The sequence below is a fragment of the Amia ocellicauda genome, chromosome 3, assembly GCF_036373705.1.
Source record: "Amia ocellicauda isolate fAmiCal2 chromosome 3, fAmiCal2.hap1, whole genome shotgun sequence".
Taxonomy (NCBI): Eukaryota; Metazoa; Chordata; class Actinopteri; order Amiiformes; family Amiidae; genus Amia; species Amia ocellicauda.
In genome coordinates this window covers 26,904,358-26,926,757 of record NC_089852.1, presented here as the reverse complement: position 1 = coordinate 26,926,757, position 22,400 = coordinate 26,904,358, and the positions used below count along the sequence as shown (strand labels likewise).

At 40.2% G+C, this 22,400-nt stretch overlaps 3 protein-coding genes across 5 annotated transcripts; all 3 read right to left on the bottom strand.

Moving 5' to 3' along the window:
• Nucleotides 1-4,381: 4,381 nt before the first annotated feature.
• rdm1 (RAD52 motif containing 1) lies at nucleotides 4,382-9,902 on the bottom strand. 3 transcript variants are annotated; one of them, XM_066698737.1, is made up of 7 exons: nucleotides 9,704-9,902; nucleotides 9,445-9,624; nucleotides 8,910-9,035; nucleotides 8,595-8,760; nucleotides 8,307-8,405; nucleotides 8,036-8,115; nucleotides 4,382-4,693 (listed from the first exon to the last, which is right to left on the bottom strand). In XM_066698737.1, the coding sequence occupies exons 1-7, from the start codon at nucleotides 9,866-9,868 to the stop codon at nucleotides 4,601-4,603; spliced, it is 909 nt and encodes a 302-aa protein (XP_066554834.1). In that variant the 5' UTR covers nucleotides 9,869-9,902; the 3' UTR covers nucleotides 4,382-4,600. The 3 variants fall into 3 exon arrangements, with proteins under 3 accessions (XP_066554834.1, XP_066554835.1, XP_066554838.1); XM_066698738.1 differs by having other exon boundaries at nucleotides 9,791-9,894; XM_066698741.1 differs by lacking the exon at nucleotides 9,445-9,624 and having other exon boundaries at nucleotides 9,704-9,900.
• Nucleotides 9,903-11,740: 1,838 nt separating this feature from the next.
• On the bottom strand, nucleotides 11,741-14,468 carry gh1 (growth hormone 1). The gene is made up of 5 exons (XM_066700224.1): nucleotides 14,433-14,468; nucleotides 13,915-14,069; nucleotides 13,551-13,667; nucleotides 12,596-12,757; nucleotides 11,741-12,178 (listed from the first exon to the last, which is right to left on the bottom strand). Exons 1-5 carry the CDS (start codon nucleotides 14,440-14,442, stop codon nucleotides 11,978-11,980), a joined length of 645 nt encoding a protein of 214 aa, XP_066556321.1. The 5' UTR covers nucleotides 14,443-14,468; the 3' UTR covers nucleotides 11,741-11,977.
• Nucleotides 14,469-15,815: 1,347 nt separating this feature from the next.
• Nucleotides 15,816-21,308, bottom strand: cd79b (CD79b molecule, immunoglobulin-associated beta). The gene is made up of 5 exons (XM_066698736.1): nucleotides 21,068-21,308; nucleotides 19,318-19,620; nucleotides 19,035-19,153; nucleotides 18,700-18,753; nucleotides 15,816-18,102 (listed from the first exon to the last, which is right to left on the bottom strand). Exons 1-5 carry the CDS (start codon nucleotides 21,135-21,137, stop codon nucleotides 18,001-18,003), a joined length of 648 nt encoding a protein of 215 aa, XP_066554833.1. The 5' UTR covers nucleotides 21,138-21,308; the 3' UTR covers nucleotides 15,816-18,000.
• Between the last annotated feature and the right edge of the window lie 1,092 nt (nucleotides 21,309-22,400).

Here is a 22,400-nt window from a genome sequence, read left to right as displayed (position 1 = left end):
TGGAGAGCCTGTATAAATCCTTATTCTATTGTTAAATGATAAGCATAGGTAGTCCAGATTAACCACAAGTCGGGAGAAATGGCAAATGGAAGAAATTAAAAAGTTTTCACTTCCTCATGGGAGAATTAATTATTCTCAAACATCCACAGAAATGAGAAGGTTTTAAGACAAACAATACATAGGAACAACGATGGTGGCAGTTATTTAACCACAATGCACCCCTTTCCCTTACTTCTGAATCTAGCATGGGCTTGATTTCTACTATCAAATGTATAGATGTTATGAAGGAAAACACTTTGGGTGAGTTTCAGTCAGTAGCATGCTCTGAATTAGTTTGTTCAAATTCAAATTATTTTCAAGTTATTGTTAATGTGATTTACATTTCTTAATGACTTGGGAAAGGGGTAAAACTGACTAAGCAAAGAGGTAAAAACAGATGTTTAAAACAAAACTCGACCTTAGATGAAGGAGGCGGCGAGTCACAGACATAATGAAATCATCATAATATTAGTATGTATATCATTAACAGTCCCACATTCTTAAGAAATTGAAAACCAAGCCAGCAGAAACAGCCCCTCAGGCGACACTGAAAGATTGTTATGAGCAAAGCTGAAATGTGGAGGCGAGACAAACAAAGCACCATTCCAGAACAGGGTGAAGCTCTGCAGCGTTGCAGCTGCAGGAACCATTAGTTTAGATCCGAGCGATTGACTGAACCGAGTTAAGAGAGTTTAAAACATTTAAACTGTTTTTGTTTGTTTGTTAGTTTTTAAAAAGGAGAGATTTTGCTGTGATAATATAAATGACAACGTGGTTGAATATAAAGTCAGAGGAAACTGGAATAATAAGTATAAGGCATCCAAATGTACAGACTGCTGACAAAATAAAATTAACAACCTCAAATGTATGGGGAATTATTCATTTTCCAACAAGTCTTCTCACACCAGTACAATTATCAAAATGTTAGTCTATACCAGGCCCCACATGATGAAAAAAGGACCAGCTACCTAGACACCTAGACATAACAATGTTTCAGTGTTCCTGCTTCCTATTTGCCTTTCAGTCTACTCAACTGGTACAAATAAAAGAACATTGCATCTTTCATTTCGCCTGTGGAAACATCCTGGTGTACAACAAAATAAGATAATTCAGTCATGTTAGTACGTCATTAAAAACCAAGACTCAAACATCAGTATATATACATTTGTATATATATTTTTGTGTGTGTTTGTTTTTAATGTGCACTTGGTGTGCTATAGATTTAGACCTGAAGTCTAAAGTCTCGAGCGGGCGGTCCACTGCCAGCTCTCTGACTTTCTGTCCCAACACTCACTCCTTGATCCTCTGCAATCCGGCTTCCGCACAGCTCAATCCACTGAGACGGCTCTCCTGGCAGTCACTGACTCCCTCAGCTGTGCTCGGGTGGCCTCCCTCTCCTCAGTCCTCATCCTGCTTGACTTCTCCGCAGCATTTGACACCGTTGATCACTCTATCCTCCTCTCCTGCCTCGCTGACCTTGGGATCTCTGGGACTGCTCTCACCTGGTTCTCCTCCTACCTCAGTGACCGGTCCTACCAAGTGACATGGCGAGGCTCCTCATCCACCCCCCAACCTCTCCTCACAGGTGTTCCCCAAGGCTCCGTCCTGGGCCCGCTCCTGTTCTCTCTCTACACTCGCTCCCTGGGCCGCCTCATCGCTTCCCATGGTTTCTCCTACCACTTCTACGCTGATGATGCCCAGATCTTCCTGTCTTTTCCCTCTTCTGACCCTCTCATCCCCTCCCGCATCTCTTCCTGCTTGTCTGCTATTTCTGCCTGGATGCACTCGCATCACCTCAAGCTCAACCTCTCCAAATCGGATCTCCTCTTTTTCCCCCACTCTTCCTCACCTTCTGCTGACCTCCCCATCTCGATCCCCTTGGAATCCACCACTCTCTCTCCTTCTTCTTCTTCCGCTAAAAATCTAGGAGTCACCCTCGATCCTGCACCCTCCTACTCCCAGCACATCACCACGCTGACACGCACCTGCAGATTCTTCCTGAGCAACATACGCCGGATCCGTCCCTTCCTCACCGACTACTTGAGTCAGCTACTCGTCCAGTCACTGGTCCTCTCCTGCCTGGACTACTGCAGCTCCCTCCTGGCCGGCCTGCCTGCATCTACTACCCGCCGCTCCAGCTCATCCAGAACTCTGCGGCTCGTCTGGTATTCTCTCTGCCCCGATTCACACACGCTACTCCACTGCTCCGCTCCCTCCACTGGCTCCCGATACCGGCACGCATCCAGTTCAAGACTTTGACCCTCACCTACTGCTGTCTCGACCACACTGGACCGAGTTACCTTCAGTCACTCGTCTCTCCATACATCCCCTCAGACCACTGCGCTCCTGCAGTGCCACAAGGCTAACTCTGCCTCCTCTCCACTCTCCTTCCTCCAGAGCTGCTCCTTCTCATCCCTGGCCCCTAAATGGTGGAATGACCTGCCCACCGAAGTCAAAACAGCAGAGTCCTTGACCTCATTCCGGCGCTTACTCAAGACGCATCTTTTCCGACAGCACTTATTAGTCCTCTATCCCTGCTAGATAGCACTTCACAGTTTTTATTATGCTTCTCGCATCCTTGATTGTTTTCCTCCTTGCTCCCTTTCCCGTAGCCCTAGTCTGTAACCCTACATCTTGACAGCACTTAGCTTTCACCGTCCAGGATGTAGGAAGTCACTTGTAAAATGTATTACTTTGAATTGTTGTTTTAGCTAAATTGAATTTGTAATGATTGATGCCGTGTACATCACTGTATTTTTGCACTTTGTTTGCACTTATGTTGCAAGTCGCCCTGGATAAGGGCGTTTGCCAAGAAATAAAAAATAAAATAAAAATAATATTATTATTATTTTTATTATTATTATTAATAATAATAATAATAATAATGGTGGAACTGAGAAAGCTACTAAAACTCAAATGATTTCACAGCACCACCTTTTGGTGTAAAGCAATTATGACAGGGTGGGGATATTTTGTAGGGTAAAACAATAAAATAAAAAAGGGACTATTAATAATTTTCCAGATCATCGTTTAAATTTTGTATTTTATTTGTATCCTTTCTAAGCAAGTTTAAAACTTTTTCAACAACTCATAAAATCCCTGCATACACCACACATTGTATATATGTATATCATTTATATGTAATTATTGCAGGTGGGCACAGAGTAAGTTATTTCTGTACTTACCCGCTGGGGAGAGGAATTTTCCTGGTGTCCACGGCTATGGACTCGAGTCTGCCTCTCTGGGCGGCCGGGCAGGACAGGCGACCCGACGTGCATGAGCAGTGCATCGGGAGCAGAGGCGCCCTGGGCCCGGCAGCCGGGGAGGTCTGGACTCCATTGATTCCCAGATTAATATAAAGCGCTATTACAAACACAGTCGCCACTGTCCTCATTTCAATTCAATCACACCAACATTCACACGAGCTAACGTTAACCACACAGACGGCCGTTCTCACATTAAACAAAACGTGTGGGCTCCACTGTATATTCAGGCGAGGGAATCACTGCATTGGATACAATATATCATTATATTTGAATCTTCGCGCTGACGGTTGTGTAGCAGCGCATCGCACAAACACCGTCGTTAGGCAACGTTATTTTTTCAAACTCGTGAGTACTGCTTCACATCTTGCATTTATTGTGACTTGAATACAAAAAATAAAAATAAACTATACTCAATCCGATTGCACCAATATGAACGTCAATAATTCGAATTCACGTATAATCCTTGATCAGGTTTTCAATGTATTAAATTTAACATAAATGCAAGATGAAATATTCCATAAAGGGTTTAAATTTGACAATTTCCAGAAACACGTGCTTCTCACAGGTTGAAAAATTTGCAGATCTGATTAGATATATCCATTTTTATTTAGATTCCAGTGTTTTTTTTTTTTTATCTACTCCCACTTGCAAAATAATTGTTGCTAGAAGAGAATACATTTATCATAAGGAGTTCTAAGATTACTAGTAAGTTATCAATATTAAAAAAAAACGTTAAAATATATTATGTAAGCCATGAACATAATCAACCTTAATGAGCAAAGTGATCTCTATGTAGTAAAAACTATCAAAGGATTCAAGTAACAGCTATATTGTTTCAATTAGAAAGTACATGTATTTTATGATATGAATCTTAACATTATCATGTTTAAATAAGCAATATGCAAAGACTTACTCAAATATGTATTAATCCTGGTTTACCTTTTTTTGGTGCAATGCAACTGTGACTAAAAGTAATCTGGGGTTAACTAATTCTAGATTAGCATGAAATCAAAATGGTTTCGAATGGTTTTCATAACCCCACGTGTTATCTTTAGATACTTACAAAAACAAAAGGCTGCTTAAAATAACAATTTATTAATTAAAAAATACAATCCAGACATTTAAAATACATTATATACATACATATACAGTATATCCACATGAATAAACACTAAAACCACTTCAGATTACAAAGACCATGAAACCCTCTTCTAGGACATATTCCTTCCATTTCCATTACGTTTCACTGCAGCGTTTCTCTCCCAGGCACAGCACAGTCAGGGTCATCACAGGACTCAAGGAATGCCACTTATATTCAAACTTAAATCACACAGGACATCCTCATCCTCCCCCACACTCTCAAACTGACTCCAAGAAATCTCATTCACCTAAAAACGGGCGAGAGTGGGAAACAAAAGCATTGTCCACTTTTCCAATAAATCAATACTGTATAATTCCTACTGGATCCCGTTTCATATTCAACTCCTTAAACCACAAGTGTTTAGGATGCACATGCAGACCATTGGAGTTTTCTTGCAGCTTAACCTCTTACACTGTAAATCTTATACACTGCAATTTGCAGATACTGGAATTTATTCTCCAGTAGCAACACTTTCAGCGTACATTTTTTTGTCTCAAATTTGCATAGCAGTTATGCTAATCAAATATAATTTTGCTTAGCAACACGAGTTGCTTGATTAGCAATTTAAATTGGTCTACCAATGATCAAGTGGTGTTTTTTTAGGATTTGTTCTCATGACATATGATATGTGCATTCTTAGCTACATTACTTTGCATGCATTTTAGATTGTGAAATGTATTTTACAGATATTTGCATTGTTATTTAATGCTTGCATGTTGCAGGTGTGACTGTAGACATGCTCATGCTCATCCCCGTACCCAAGTTACACCACCAAGTCTTCCATGCTTCTCCTGTAGTACTAGTGTAGTCAAGCCTTTCCAGAATCCTGCACAGTACTACCCATCTCTGCTCACAGACCCTGACTGCATTGTTTATTTATTAATTAATACTTGCATTCATCATTGCATAGGAGAGGAATTGCTGTGCTAATACAAGTTTAAAACTCCATAGATGCATGACATTCAGCATCAGGCTCAATGCAGATCATGATATCTGTCTTGACTAATAGTTATGCACTTGAAGTGACTTTCAACACAACTTCTTTATTTTAACCCTCTGAGCCCCCCTCCCCATTTTTGCCTGATTTTACTGTTGTCATATTTGTCTAATAACTCTGTAACTGTAAGGGCTAGAGGCAAGTATCTTATATGGAAACACTCAGCACAAATTGGAAATTCAGAAAATAACAAATAATTGTGTTTGCCCTACCAGAGTTAATACAGAAATCAAAAAAAGTGAAGAAAAACAAAAGCGCTTACAAGGAAAAAAATGAATTTATTGTAAATAACACTTTTTTTAGTGCTTCAGGTAGACTTTTGAAACTGGACAGTGAAACTTCAAAGTCTTATGAACTTGTGTAAAAAGAACTACTCAAATCTGACCTCCAGAACAGAAATTACAACAACCGGAATAACTATATACAAGTAAAGAAGAATACTAAACGGAAACAGAATTCCAAACATCTGGCTTTTGAATATTGTCACTTTAGGCCTCACATAGACAGGCTATTCTTTACAAGAGCTCCTGTCTGTGTTGATGCAGTAACTCATCCCAGCCACCACGCTGCCATGGCGTGTTATTCTTGCACCGAGCACACGGTCAGTGGCTTTCATAGTGCTGTCAGACTCAGCATCTATTTGTTTTTGAAGGGTAAGGCGTTTTATTTTTTGTGTCTGCTTCCATTTATCTACACTGTATTTGATTTTCTTGCTGTATCACGTCTTTCTGCTCTCCCTGTGAATCGCGTCTATTCTGTAAGCACCCCGTCTCCCCATGTGCGGTCTGAGCCTCACACACACACTCTCACGTGCACACTCTCACTCTCTCACTCACTCACATACACTCACTCTCTCACTCTCCGTCACACACACACACACACACTCGCACTCGCACTCACTCCCACTCCCTCACACACACACTCACACACACACTCACACTCTCACTCACTCTCCCTCACACACACCCCGGCTGCTCGGATATGGGTGTGTGTGTCATTGGAAAGCTACAGCCCCGCTCTGTACGAGTGACAGACACGCTGGCCAATGAGGGACGGGATTCGGGTAACGGCAAGGAATGCGGCCCGCCTCTCGGGCATCACCACAAAAAAAACGCGTTTCTTAACACTAGAAGCGCCGAGTACTCCGTGTTCCTAAATACACTGCACATACCCGTTTGTGACTTTTCCTAAATATATATTAAACACGCCTACAGCCTATGAGCTGGATAAACGCGAAAATAAATAAGTCATAAACACATTTACCTAGAATAGCCAAAATCGGGTCATTTTGAACGGTCATTTAAATACATATTAACTCAAATATAACGCATAATCCTGCCTGCCCTTTACAATAGAGTCAGTCTGGCGCCCAAGTGTTCATCTCTCCCTGTCTACAGTCTTTCATGTGCTTGAAAAACACATGCATGCAAAACGTACAGCATTACAAGGGTTTTCATACAACTGTAGTCAGATTGAGCTGATACAGTGATTACCCCCAAATAAACAAGGATTGGAAATGGAGACTGAAGAGAGCTCGTTTTGGACATGCCGTGTATGTGAACATGACTGATTCAGGGGCATCAGTGATACTGGGAATGACAGATCACTTGTGGGTTTGTGCCAGTGTTGTGAACACAATGCAAGTGAAATACCAGGTCCAAGTGGCACCGAGTGCTTTTACTCCACTGATCAATACGCGATCAATACTGCACAGTAGAGTACAATAGTGCAGCACATCCACCACAATAATGATTCACGGACATTATCAGCGGAGGAGCATCTATCGTGATGCTATATATTCAAAGAGTAAGTGTCACCTGGAGAGGCTGTCACAATGCAGTGTGAGGGACGAGCTCATGCAGGGAAAGCGCAGAAACGTGTCCCATGTGACTGTACAAGCTGTCAGGTATGCAGGATAAATATATAGTAAATAGTTTGTTGAAATACAAAGCTACAGTGAATAAAAGCAGTGTATGTTGAAAACAAAGTTTACACAGTGTTGAAAATGTTTACTTTAGTTTACAATTATGTTTATCATAAACGCAAGTTATTTTTGAACTACAAAGTATTGCTTTTGAGCATTATTCCAATATTTACGTTTACACTTGTTTTAGTATCTTATTGTATGCCATTTTTGAGCTTTTTGCTTATTGTAGGCAATATAGTCATTCATGTTTTTACTGCAGTGTGCGGGTTTAGAAAAAAAGTGTGTTGTTATTTATAGCAATAATATTAATGTTTTATGATCATATTTCACTTTAAATACTGCATTTGTGCTATGTAAATGTTGGATTTGATGTTCATGAATAAAACCTGAGTTTAATACGATGGTTTGCATTTGATTGTCATATCACAGCTGTTAAACAGCTATCGGTTACAATGACCGGCTATGGCGGTTGAAGGTAGTTCGAAATGTCGGCACTTCTAGTGTTAAAGGGGAGGTACCTCAGCACTGCTTATACGCATTTTCGATACTTGTTTTGAGTCGGAAAAAACGTATTTTAATGCCTCGCACAATCAGCGAATCTCTGAAGAAAATGGAGGTGAGATGACTCGCTTGGTAAAGGAGGCATACTATATACTAAAACATACCTGGATCAATCCATCCACTTCCTCTTCCGTCAGAATCTCATCTGGGTCCAACTTGCACTCAACAGCTACCTTCCCATTACCTGGAAGACCGGGCCAAGTGAGAAACAAAGGCGCATTTTAACCAGCTTAGACATTTCCAGAGGACCGTTTACACTTTATACAATCCAAAGGCAGGCCCATTTGCAGGAACACATGATGGTTATCGCAGGCAAACGAAATACTTGCTCAGCAAACCAGAATAAATTCAACAAATTTAATAAATAGTACTAACCTAGTACAACCAAGAGTACTTTCTGGAAGGCGTAAGAGATTGCTCTCTCTTTGGCCGATTTCTGTAGCATTCCCCGTTTCATCAAGAGCTCCTCAGGATCTGAAATAATACAAAATGGCTTGTGGGAGCTCGGCACCATGAAGGCTTTACTTGGGGGCAAACCAAAAAGCAGATTCTTCAAAGTCAGTAGAGACACAGAACCTATCCCTCAGGAGTGCTGAACCACGCTAAGCAAAGCTCAGTTGGTCTTGACTTTGAGGCAGTGGCCAGTGACGCAGTAAAACACACCTGTATCCGCTGGGAAAACTTCCTCTGCCACCCCCACTCCCCTGCAGCTCACTCCATGTTTAGTGAAAATTAATTCCACTATGCAGCCATATTTCAAATTGACTGTCTGAGTGGCTTCCCCCAAGGGCACCTGTTCAGGACCATCGCTTTTGGAAAGATCCTTGAGCTACTGAAACGAAAGCGAAAGCACAACAAGACAGACGCGGCTAAATTAATATACTGAAACAAGACCGTGAGCCAAAGACAAAGCAGATTCATCATATCAAAGTATGTCACCATTGATGAAGAAAGAACGTGGAGGTTACAATGCCTTACCGTTACTACCCGGCTGGACCAACCATTAAAGCCAAGGTAGAAGTTGGCCAATTCATGGCACTTGGAGCTATGAAGATAGCTAACATTCCGGTAAAAAAATCGATTCTGTCTAGTGCAGAGGCTGACCTGGGGGAGGGATGGAGGGATGGGGAGAAAAGGAAGAAATCCTATTTGAAAGCGGCTCAAACATCACACAGGTCTAAGACTGCCATCTGTTGGCGGTCGTAATCATTGCAACTGCTCCCTAAATCAGAAGAAAAAGCATTTGACCGTCTATTTGTTTTGCAATTGCATTTTTAACGTACACATACAGTAGACTAACAAAGCGTTAATCAAAATATTTTATTTTATACAAAAAAAAACATTAAATACCATTTCCCTTCACACTAATTTGCAAATGTAGGTTTTTACAGATCTCGAAGATCATAAGCTACCAATCTTATGATATTTAGTGCTTACTAAATTTGAAAATGAACCTAATGTGCAAAAAAAAAAGCTCGCAGTGCTCATTGTCCAGGGAATGACTCAAGCTCACTTTCAAGGGCGCCTCCTGGAACAGCCCCCTGCCGTGCGTGGCTCTCTGCGCCCGGGACGCGTGCTCCGCCGAGTAGAACTTGACCACGGCGTAGAAGCCGGGCTGCGCCCCCGCGGCACCGCGGCACACCAGCACCGAGAACAGCGCGCCGAAGCGCCGGTAGCACTCGCTCACGCCGGCCTGCGGGCACAAACCACATCAATGCCTCCACAGCACGCCGGCTGGCCCGCTGATGCGCGATTCAGACAACACTACTCACGTAAATGTCGGCTTCCGAAAAGGTAGGCGGGATATTCCACACAAACAGCGTCTTGTTGTGCTCGGTGGGCACTTTAAACTCAATCACCTGCACGTCGACGTCCATGTTGCGCAGCCTGGCAGGCTCCTCTCCTTCCCCACTGCGGCCGGGTTGAATTTGGCGCATTGCTTCCGTCACACGCAAAAAGCGCACGCTGCGTGCACACGTTAACTTCCTGTTAAGCACAGGCGAGCGCAACCAATTGTGCCTTCAATTTTTGGGAAGGGGGAATAGAGACTTGAATCTCAATATTAACAGCATTTGCATACAAACATATAATACAATCATAAACAAACAAACAAAAAAAACGAACAAAAGCGGGTGCTAAACCTGACCAATGTCGGCTGCTGCACAGACGCAGTGCAGAGGCTTTGTTTTAGTATTGTGATGGTATTATTTAATGATTTATTGATTTATTGATTTATTGGCAGACACCATGGTACAAAAGTGCAGTAGGCCTAATAAAAAATAATGCAAAATTCAATGTAATCATTACAAAAGTGCAGCAATTTAAATATACCCTAATAGTAAACCTTTTTGTGTGCTGCAGAAAATAAAGAAATTAATATAATCACTAAAACACTACAAATAAATGTCGTGTTTATTTTTTTCATCTTTTAGGATTTAACAAAATAATGATTAATACATTCATTAGGATGCTGGTTGGAGTAAAATTAGGTATGATCGCCCTCTGTTGGGGGGTAAAGTTGTATTTCCCACATAGGGTAGAGTTCCCATTCAATGAGTTGGAAACATTTCAGGACTGCTTCTGAATTTGAATAATCTGCTGGTTTGTGAATGAAAAGCTAGTGAATAGTAGCAGCACCTTTTAGTAGTAGCAGGAGCTGTGCTTGTAGTAGTCTAACTTAGTTGAAGTAGTGGAGAGGAAAGTGTTTGCCAAGCAGCATGTACAACTCTTGGGTTACGTGCGGCATTGGACTGAAGTCTGGCCTCTGTGTAAAAATAGCCAGTGCAAGGTGTCATCCTTGAAGACTGTATGAGCCTTGCTGGGCCTGTGCCGAGCCTATGTGTCTTGACATGGCTGCTTGGGCCTCAGCATATGTATTAGATCCAAACAGACACTGCTTCTGTACAAATGGCAGACTGTTTGTCGCATGTGATTAGATAACATTAAAGCCAATCTATATATGATGTCTATAGAAAATCAACCACTCCTTTCCAAATTTTCACCTTTTGTTGCCTTATAGCCTGGAATTAAAATGCGGTAAAATTGCCCTAGAAATTAATTAAGAATAAAACCTGAAATTGCTTGGTGTCCACACCCCTTGTAATAGCAGTCCTAAAGTAGCTCATATGTAAGCAATAGACTTTAAAATGACACATCAAGTTAAGTGGCCTCTGCCTGTGTTAAATTGTATTGATTCACATGATTCCAGGATAGGTTCCCTCTGCTGGGCAGTGCATTTAAAAGCAAATACTCAACCATGAGCACCAAGGAGCTTTCAAAAGAACTCTTGGAAAAAGGCACCAATCGGGGGATGGGTATACAAATATATCTTGGTCAAAGTGATTATTAAGAAATGGAAGGTGTTTGGCATCACTAAGACCCTGCCTAGACTGGATTTCCGAGCAAGGAGACTGATCAGAGAGGTTATCAAGAGGCCACTGCAATTTTGCAAGAACTACGGTAAAATAAATATATGCCCTGTATTAGGGATGGGTGATATAGATCTGGGTGAAACCCATTTGATAACGTAAGGTGTATTTGTATAATAGCTTTTGTTAGTTCAAATTAACATGGAAATATATTTTTCTTAATTGGGCATTTCTGTTTAATTTAATATTTATGTGCAACAGGAAATGGTGCATTGAAATCAACTATAATTATTTTCCCAATATATTTGTATTATTGAAATACCATGTACCAAACTATGGTACCTGTATATCGCCCAACCCTACCCTACACCTTAACAGAATAACACATCACCCAACATCCTTTAAACATCAAGAATATGCAGCCAGTGTAATTTCCCTTTATTGTTTATTAGAGACAGATCAACTTAACATTTAAACATAAATAGTAAATATAATGGTCACAATTACCATGTCTAATTTTCTATAGTGGCTCCCAGATTAACCACAAATAAAAATAATAATAATACAGATATAGTTATTGACTACTACGATTGACAGAACAGAACACATCTTGTAAGTGACATTCTCGAGGCTATGGCTTGTGGATTAGAACTCACACCAGCTTTTCAGGTCACTTTCCTACAGAGTGCAGTTACTCTCAACGAAGCGCCTGCACTTCATCACTTTCAGGTAAGTCTTCACCTTGTGCATATCCTTCTTGAAGCAAGCGAGGAGCCCATAATTCTTCATCAGAGCATCATCGTTTCTCAGGTTGATGTCAAATTTTTCATAGGTTAGTGTCTGTGCACCTAGAAGTCGAGGGTTTCCTTCATCGAGCCCCTGAAAGGAAAAAATAACCAACACACAAATAATCAACAGAGTCAAAAACTGCAAAGATGTAATCCCATGTGTGTTGCAGGAGACCTTTCTGACATAGGTCTCTTTGGTAGACCCATACAAAAGACACATTATTCCTGTGCGTGGTCAGAAGTCATTATCTAGCACTGCTTCAGCACCTGTCCCATGTGGCTTTAACAGTGTGCGGTTTGGGGGTTTCACTGGGAGTTTTAATAACAATACAAAAACAAAGCCATTCATAATATCTACTTTAGCCTGTCTTAAATGGGACAACTACTATCGGACAAAAGTCTGAAAGCATGAGTGTCTCGACTTAAAATCAACTCAGAACAACAACAAAAAAAGACTCGACTGTAGTATCCTACTGCTGCTTTAGACATTACATCTCCAGTCCCTCACCCTCATGAGAACCATGATGCCTTCCTCCAGGTCTTTGAGCTTTTCGAAGATGCGATCAGAGGTGCCGAAGACCAGGCTATTGGAGAACGCTCTGCTGAGAGTCTGCAGGGGGGAAATCCACGACTGGATCAGGGTGAAGGAGAAGCCCAGCAATTCCACATCCTGTAAGGACAAGGTAGAACAAGAACAAAAGACACATTAATCGACCACATATGGAAGTACACCTTGAAGAACCTGTCGCTATTCATCAGGGTTGATATAAAGAAGTACACCATTTAAAAAATGTGGATACATAATTTGTAGTGTTACCCACGGAGCTCATACTGAACTAGACTGAAAAAAGAGAAAAAGTGTGAGTTGCTGTTTCCACTGCCATTGTTATTTGTGTAAACCTTGTTTGGTCACAATACATTTTTGAAATTGTGCACTTCCTTCATAATAACCCTGTATTTAACACTGTCATACAAATATATATATATATTTTAATCGTATTTAGGCTAGATTCTCAGTTTAATTTTATTAATGTCTAAAATATATCAAAATGAAGTCAAATTTGTAGAATTTAAAATATACCAGGAATAGATCGTCTTAATAATACATAATATATTTTAAGTGTGAACTTGCCCAAATTATTTTAAAAATATGGTTCTTCATGTGTTTGGGGAAGAAAGATACACTGCTGTTGAAAACTAGCAGCATAGTGTGTCTTTAATAAACTATAAAGAGGTAATGGATATTCATGTTACTCTTAACTATATTCCCTTCTTGCCCATATCACATTACCTGTTTCTTATGTGTGAAACTACACAGCAGTTTCTACTTAGACTCACTTTACCCTCACTGGTGATATGGCCTTGTATCTCAGTACCAACAAGTTATTTATTCAGTAACCAATGCTGCTTCCCTCACTACCTACTAGGAACTAGACACAATATCAGCACTAATGAGCACTTACTGATCTTTGCTGAGCCTCGTCTTTTCCCGTGGGTGCCGGGATGGACTCAGAATAGCAGCCTGCTAAAGGAGAGCTTTTGCTAGACTGCCGCTGTTCGTCGGGCACATAGGTGCGTTCCTGTACAGGTGTGGAATAAAGTGAAAGAAAAATGATTAAGAGGTGCCTTCCAAAACGAATATTCCCAAAGTGGTTTACAGTGTGACAACACATGGGGAAGGAAATGAACATAATATCAATACAAAGACAGAATGAGTATGCACCTTAAACTCTGGCAAGAGTAAACTGATAAGAGGAAACGAAACAATGTAAATCCTATTTAAAAAAAAAAGGCTGTTGATAAGGAATAGCACAAATGCAAACTTACAAAATCTTTGTAAATGTCTGTAGCTAATTGGAGGAGGTGCTCTGCTCTTATCACGGCATTGGTGAAGAGATTGTAGAGAGGGATAGAGGGATAGGCGCCCACTTCCACTGGCAGCATCAAGAAGCCAGCCAGCAGGACCGAACCAAATAAGAAACCTGCAGGACACACACAGAAAAATGTAACCAGCTCAGTAGATCCAGACAATGAGTTTCTCCCTGGGTTCTAGAATGGCAAAATGATCTCACTTTTGCCCTCAACTAAAGCCAAGAGAGTAGCTGTTGTTTCTTTATAACACCTCTATAATAGTATTATAGTTACATTCTCACACTTGTACAGTTATCTATGTAACAATGTTACATGTGCATGTACATGTACAATCCATGTGGGTAAGAGAAGTGAAACATGATTTTGTTTATATTTACTTTAATCAGTTACAGTTAAAATGCTGAACACAATCTGTAAATGAAAGATATGCAAAGTGTTACATTTTTTGTTGTTATAATTATTATTATTTTTACCTGATGCCATCTCTCTGTTGATTGCTTTACTCCTTCTTCTGCCAAGGCTTGAAAATCAGTTAGTCCAGTTCTCTGAAACATACTCTTTTTATACACCTGTGCACACTGAATTAAGGCATGGAAACATGAGAATTGTCTCATTCCTTTTTATAGATATAAATTAATATATATTTGTTTGGTATCTATTGCAAAACACAAATGTCAACTTAACTTTCAATATGTCAAACACCTTTTATTTGTTGTTGTCCTTTTTTTCTATGTATGTGTTGAATAAATTAAACCGAGGGGTAGAAACATCTCACAGCTCTAAACAGAATTCATCCTCATTAAAACCATCAGATTCCCCATGTGTTCCACACAACCGATGACTATTGCATAGTTATGATTAATTATCTTAGACGCTGTGACATATCAGAGTTTGTGTTACCTGAAACAGCAGCCCTCAACCTGAGGAAAGTTTATTATCTCTTTATAATTTTAAATGTCCCCTCCCGCTTTACCCTTATTATACAGGAGCACCAATTGAACAATGGGTATTTACTGAATGAGACACAAATTTAAACTTGTCATTTCTCAGTTCTGCAACCACTATTAAAATCATGGATAGATGTGTCTTAAGGGATGCTGTGGAAACTGTTATATTTGGGGACCTTCAGTAAATGTCCCTTCTTCGTCTAGCTGGACTTTCTGCCCCCTGCCCAGTGAGGCAAGGTAATGTGGCGTGTCCATTGCGTGTTTACCACATCACTGTGGTCTCTGTGGCGTGTTCAGCGGCCTTTACAAAGTGCAGGCTTCATCACAGGAAGGCAGGTATGTCCACCCACCTGAGCACCTCCAGGCCTGGGCTGCAGAGTCATGCCACACAGTTCACTCCCGAAGGTTATAACTTCCATAAACATGGGCACGATGAAATCACAAACGATCAGTGTCATGACTGTCCGTTTAACTCGCAGACCCCACGTCTCTGTAACGTCTCAGCAACAGTAAAGATGGTACATATTCAATATTCAGCTGACAGAGCGGAATAAAATGTCAGCCAGCGAGGTTGGATTCGACCTCCCAGGCAAAAACAGAATTTGATCTGTTTATGAAGCAAGATTAAAGAAACACTGCGAGCCCTGCACAGTGATATTTTATGCATAAACTGTTATTATTATAATTATAATTATTATTCCACTTCAGCGCAGCTCTCTCAATTTACAGTTGCGTGGATGTATATTTATGCGCAATGAGCAATGAGCCAAACTATCAGATTTAAATGAGTTAAACATACACAATACACTGTTGTGTACCTCTGGTGAGTCAGAAAGCTCTGCAAACAGATGAGAATCATCCAGGCAAAAAGACCCTAAAAAACACCTAGTATATATATAGATAGACAGATAGGGTTTTAAAATAAACTTTATTTAACAGATCCAAAAAAGCAATTAACACCATATAAACCACCAACTCAACAAGAGATGCTAACAATGAAACATTAGGCAGACAGATAGATAGATAGATAGACAGACACACAGATACAGAGATAAGAAACAAAAAAAAAACTATCAAAAGATGAAAATATCCTATTAAAAACTATGTAGAATTAGTTTTCAGGAAGGGGCATGGGAATTGCTAATGTTAGCATGTTTCTATGTAGTAGTAACAGAACAGTTTACAAAAAAAAAAAAAAACAATATGGTCTGGGGAAATGAATGATTTCCTGTTTTTGTTTTCATTGTATTTGTCCACAAAGTCAATCAAACAGTTTGCACCGCGCCTCTCTCTCTTTTGATGCACGATTGAAAGAGAAACTAAAGACTGGCATCCTGGCTTCAGTTGCTGTTTGTAGCTTTGTCCAGCTGCGTTTGTGAATGTCAATAGCACTGTGTCAAATATGTGCCTGCTCAAGACTCGAGACAGGATTCATGAGACAGGAGAGATGTTTCATAAAAAGTGTTTAAAATCTCTTCAGCACAACTCTTGTAACAAATATTTTATTAAAAAAAAAAGCAATGATAATAATAATGAAAATAATAATACAAAGGGCAATCAAAATGAAACAACATAACATAATCATTACTATATTTATAATACGCCTTGCAAGATTAACACTAGCATTTTACTTACAAGCTCTTATTAGCTTAAGGTAAATTGAAGTGATATTCCAGGGTTAAATAGAGGAAAAGATTAAACAAGGTTACTGATTGCCCATGGCACGGGTAAATACATTCACTCAGATAAACTGTACAAATGCCCAACTGGTATTTATGTATTTAAAGTATGTATTTATATATAAGCATACATATAAAACTAGATGTGTACAATGCCTTGATTAACTCCATAGATCGCAATGCTGCAAAGAAGGAGAGTATCCCCCAAATCACACTTCCTGGAGAACTGCAAAAATATGATATGAATCAGCACACAGACAGACCACTGCAGATTTTCCATGAAACCATATAAGCAAGTAGTACACTGTAAAATTGACACCTCAGGTGCTTTTGACACCTAATTGAGACTTAACTGTAGGGAGTCACCCTGCTCTCGTCGAGTGCTGGAGCACAGACTGGACTGGTACTGGGAGAGAGAAACCCAACTGGATATCTCTCACCTCCCTGATAATAGCACCACTTACAGTGTGAGGCTGGAGTCATGGGTGACCCCCGCCTCACAGGCCTGGGTAAAGTAGAGGTGAGGGTAGCCCTGGTGAGTTTGCACCTATGTGATCAGTCTGCCTTATATCCATGTGGGCAACACTTTTGTAAATAAATCACAGATATTATCATCCCTCCTGGCTGGTGTGTGACCGTTATCTGCATTGGGTTTTACTTTGTGTGTGATTCTGTTCTGCTCCCCCCTGGGTTTTCCCACCATTACTGTCTTTATTGTATTTATGCCAGCCACACACACGGGCCAGCAAAGGACGACCTATTGGCTTTGAGTTATCTTTTACACTCCTTACGTGAAGTGAAGCTCAAATATTAATAATAGTGTGTGTGTGTTTGTATAAGCCATGCAAACATGCATTGTGTTTGTGTGTGTGTGTGTGCAGTGCTTATCAATCACTGTGATGTGCTGAAGGGGTGGGGACGTATCTCAATGACCCCTGGCAGGAAATGTGATGAAATGTAATCCCGCAGCAAGGGGACACTAACAGGACACCACCTGCTCGCTTTGCTCAACGTGGCTTCCATTGTCGTCACTGGAGCAGTGAAACCTATCCCCCCGAGTGAACGCTGCGTTCCGTGGGCTCCATGTATTGTGCCGGATGCGAGCAGTGTGGCTTGTTCCGAGCTCACCAAGATCATTTCATCACATTTCGCACGGCGGCGGCAGCAGGTGTAATCTACAGGTATATGGTATCATCCACAGCAGAGTAGAAGTAAGCCGCATCCACCTCTACATCTATCAGGGGCTGCTGCTATAAAGGATAGTGACAAAGAGCACATGTGGATGTCGTAGCCCTCGTCGGTAAATACTGTACATTGTCTGTGCATAATGGGCTTCTCGTAGCAGGGTATCCATTTGTTTTATTTTTTGTCCGTTGTTCTGGCGTCAAACTCCCAATCCTGTCCAAAGCAGGCCCTCACTCCTGGCACGGGTGCTCTCCGTGCTCCCAGGTGGCTTCAGCCGGCTGGCGTAAGGTGGCGATGTCCTCGTACATGGCGCACTGCTCGATTTCCAGACCCTGTGCCACACAAGACACAAAAACAGAAGCAATGATGATGCATGATGACTGAAATCAATAACATCAGCTACATCAAGAAAAACAAAGTTTGGTTGTTTTTATTTGGGTGGGAGGGGTTCTTGTTGCTTTTGTTATTGGTGATGATGTCAACTGCTGGAATTGGGAAATAAAGGGAATACTAGGAAGCATATTATGAAGATCTGTAAAAACATATATCAGCATTTCAGTGACCCCCCCACCAACCCCAATATATTGTCCACGTGATGACTCTCTCTCTCTCTCTTTCTCTCTCTCAGAGAGAGCTGCCTCCCTGTGTCACTGCAGAGAAGGCAAGAGATCTGGGCCCTCCTACAGAAGCCATGGCAGCTTGTGGGGAGGTCCTTTCCCTCAGAGCCCCAGATCACAGCTACCTGGGTTTCGGTGGTGCTTTGATCTCTAGTGGTGCTTTGATCTCAGGTTTCATGACACTGTTGTTGTTGCTGCTTTGTGGTGACAGCTTTTAGTGTGTTTTATTATTTTGTTATGACAAATATAAATAAAAATAAAACAAGTGTGAAATTAGTTTTAAATAATAATAATAATAAAAAAAAATAATACCTCATATGTGTGGTCATCCTCAGGTTCTTCATAATCTCTCTCTTCTGATTTCCCCTGAAAACAGAGCAGTGTTAAAATGGCAAAGTTCAGCAAATTTACACAGCGAAGTAAAAGCTCTGGAAAGGATGGCACTGGAAAGCCACATAATTACCCCTTAGTGTGTCTTTTGGGCATCTGCTAAATATTTTTTGTTGATGTTTTATGGATCTAATAAATCCAGAATAATGCAGAGATATTTGAGAACAGTGGGCCTTCATTTCATGATCAGTTTGCTGCCATGAGTTACCTGTATGCATTGTCACAATCTCTGCTCCAAAGGCGTTATCTGCTCTTACCTGGTATATGTAGAGCAACAGTGGGGTCAGCAAACAGAGCATGAGCAGGGCAGCCTGGATCAATATGATGGCATCTTTCATCTGGGTCTTTTTCTGGACCTCGTCAGGCGTCATGTGACCTTACAAATGAGGCAGAGGCAACACATGCTTTCTGTACAGCTGACACAACAGCAAATTTTCCATATCAAATACATACATATATACTTACTAGACTCCTCAGATAAATCCAAGACTGATCAATAAAAATAAAATAAAAAAAGAGAAGACTCAATACAATGCTTACTGTACACTTGCAGCTCAGAGCCGGGCCCTTCCAAGTTATTGACTTTGCAGACGTAGATCCCACTGTCTTCATGTGTGACTCCAGATATGGTAAGTGAAGCTCTGTTCTCCTTAGAAAAGGCTTGCAATTTTACTTTCCTGTTCTCAAAAACCGGCATCTCTTCTTTTTCACCATGCTGCAAAATTTTGACCCATTCCACCTTGTGGGTCACGTTGTTATTTCTAGTCGTGAAGCAGAAGAGGATGATTTTGCTTCCACTGCGTACCCCAAGGTACCGAGGTCTCTGCCTAAAATCTGTGCAGGCTATAGACAGTTGTGAAAGGGACAATAATTAATGTGCTATCACCTTAGTTGAGTGACACTCATTCCTGGAGCATGAAGAGCCACTGCCTTTCAGGTTTTAAAGAGAACTCCATATTGGATACCAGTCAGGAATTTAGATCAGTCATGTCAATAACTGATTCAACTAACTATTTTGACACTCAGATGTTGAAAGCTGGACAACACTGCAGCTCTCTAGGATCAGGAGGGTGTATCATCATTATTTTTGAAGCCTTTGAATGAAACCCTGAGTTGTCTTTTATTGACCTTGCTTCTCAGGGCTTGTGTAAAGATGGCTGCATTATACACCACTGCACTATCTGGACTAAACCCAAAGTGAGCAAATGTTTAACAGAGTTAAATGTTTAACAAGTCTATTCAATGGGACGCTGCCATGAAGAACTGAGTACAGAGTTTTCATTGACAGCTGGATCGAGGTGGTGATTTAATCCAGCCCTTATCCAGACATCGATGTACAAACTGGAGTCTCTCAAACCTCAAATTTAATCTTGTCTACACAGAAGAGAGCGACAGAGAGAATGAAAGTCCCTTTGAACGTGACAGTCATCTAAATTCTACATTTGTCTGTTTTTATTATTTGTGTGGTTGATTTCTTACTGAACTGAAGCTGCATAAAGTGATCTACCGGAATCTGTGAAAAGCCAGACCACCCAAATGCAATAGATATTCTGACTTCCTCTTTTTTTACAGGTGGCCCGGAAATAAATGTATTAAAAAGGAGAATTTTAACAGAATTTGTAACAGTTTCTGGCTGGCCTGGTACAATTATTAAGTCACAGCATTGCTGCGTAGCAGAAGTAAAAACATCAACCAAAAAGATGTATAAGAAATCGAAGGTCATTTCACATTATTTCTTTTTCCTGGCAAGCATAAGTGATTGTAAAAACAATCAAATGTATAATGCAGGTGCAATTTTACATACCTAGTGATCCCAGATAACTACTGCTCATGTAAAATAAATAAACACACAAAACATTTTCTAAATGACAAAACAAAATCTACATTTTTGAAAATATTACTGTATTTAATCTGAGCTGGGATAGAAAGTAAATGTGATGGTGCTGATATGATGAAAATGTAACAAAATAATGATAATGCATTATTTAAAGCATTTAATATGTAACATATGCTAACTTGCGAGTATTTTATTAAAGCAACTCAAGTAGACATATAAATATATATAAATATATATAAATATATATATAAATAAATATAAATAAATCAAATATTTTACTTACTATATCAGATAACTACTTATATAGCTTTTGTAGTTTAAAACAAATGTGTAACATCGCAGCCAAAAACAAAAACCACCTTTTCTGACCTGAACTCATACCTACGGTCACCACGTTTTTCATGTGGATTACTTTTAAAACTGCAATGCAGAGACAAAACTATTTGCACTTACTTGATAAGTTCACCATGATGAAACAAAAGCACCCAAAAAGAAGACAGTGTTTTGGACTCAAAGGTGCCATTACTGTTTTCCAAACTAAGTAAGTTGCAGGTTATTTGAGATGTCTATAGGACTGATAGCTGCCACTGTACTGTTAGTACAGTTACAGATTTCTGCTTTTTGACAATGACTGTGTTTGGATATGCTTGGCTTGTACTTCCTTCAAGACAATATTAAAATGATAGGGACTGTCCCAAACATGCAAATAGCAGCGCGTATGCATTCTGCATACATATAGGGTATGTTGATAAGACCAGTTAGATAATATGTTCCAAAATTATCTAAAACCAGATGTGTTTTGCATTAATAATGCCTGCAATTAAGGTGCTTGTGTTGGGAGAAAGGACAAGTATTTTAATGATTTGGCTTTTTTAGAGATACAGACAGAATTTTCACAGGTCAAGGGTGGTATATTGAAACTTGGTCAAAAAACTAACACCATTAAAGCTCAATGCTCTCTCTGTGTTCTTCATCAGCCTTGCAGATGAAGGTGATAATACAAAAGGGATAATAATACCTAGTGATACATTTGGTTTGGAATTAAATAAATGCTTTTGCAACAGCAACAATCTATCAAATGCACGACCCCTGTCACACTTCAGCTTGGAGATTACAGATCTTCTGAAAATGGCTATTCTGTATTATATTCATATATACAAAACAAAAATAAAAAAACAAAAAACACTGCAGATGTTTTCAAGCATGCCTTGCCCTGCCATCTGTGTGCAGCTCTGTGAAGAGACAGTGCCTTGTCAACTGGAATTGAAGTTTTCAACTTCCTCCACTGCCCCTGTCATCATACCACGATGGAGACATTCATAGGCCTGAGGCAACCTAAATCACAGACAAATGAACAGTCTGGTCCACAGACAACCCTTGACAAAATGCTGTATAGGAGTAAATTAATCTGATAACAACTCAGTACAAATGCCTACTTCTCAAAAGTACATGTAAGAAATCATCAGTAAATTCTGTCCTTTTTCCCTTTTCATTCCTTTTTCCCCCGCCCTTGCAGACATCTCTTTCTGTACTACAGTGTAGGTTGTGTTCCGATGCAACTTCATAGGATCTCGATCTAAAAAAGAAAAGCCATATGTCTCCCTTGCTGGGCCTAATTAGTGGACCTGCTCTTCCTCACTAATTTCTGTGATCAGAAAGTTGAGAAAGGTTTAAGGGTTCCTGCCATACCTCCTTGTCATTCCACATAATAAATGTTCAAACTCTGGCGGAGGAACACAGACATCTTTCAAAAGCATTCTATGAATAGTCTCTGGTTATCAAACAC

Excerpts from the sequence above, each read along its gene's own strand:
- rdm1 (XM_066698737.1), bottom strand. The coding sequence starts at position 9,868 with ATGCGCCAAATTCAACCCGGCCGCAGTGGGGAAGGAGAGGAGCCTGCC. Across the intron at positions 9,625-9,703 it reads TTTCGGAAGCCGACATTTAC|GCCGGCGTGAGCGAGTGCTA; the intron begins GTGAGTAGTGTT and ends TTGTGCCCGCAG. Across the intron at positions 9,036-9,444 it reads TCCAGGAGGCGCCCTTGAAA|GTCAGCCTCTGCACTAGACA; the intron begins GTGAGCTTGAGT and ends TCCCTCCCCCAG.
- cd79b (XM_066698736.1), bottom strand. The coding sequence starts at position 21,137 with ATGGCACCTTTGAGTCCAAAACACTGTCTTCTTTTTGGGTGCTTTTGT. Across the intron at positions 19,621-21,067 it reads CATCATGGTGAACTTATCAA|CCTGCACAGATTTTAGGCAG; the intron begins GTAAGTGCAAAT and ends AACTGTCTATAG. Across the intron at positions 18,103-18,699 it reads AGGATGACCACACATATGAG|GGTCTGGAAATCGAGCAGTG; the intron begins GTATTATTTTTT and ends TGTGTGGCACAG.
- gh1 (XM_066700224.1), bottom strand. Across the intron at positions 13,668-13,914 it reads CAGACATTTACAAAGATTTT|GAACGCACCTATGTGCCCGA; the intron begins GTAAGTTTGCAT and ends ACACCTGTACAG. Across the intron at positions 12,758-13,550 it reads ACGAGGCTCAGCAAAGATCA|GATGTGGAATTGCTGGGCTT; the intron begins GTAAGTGCTCAT and ends TTGTCCTTACAG.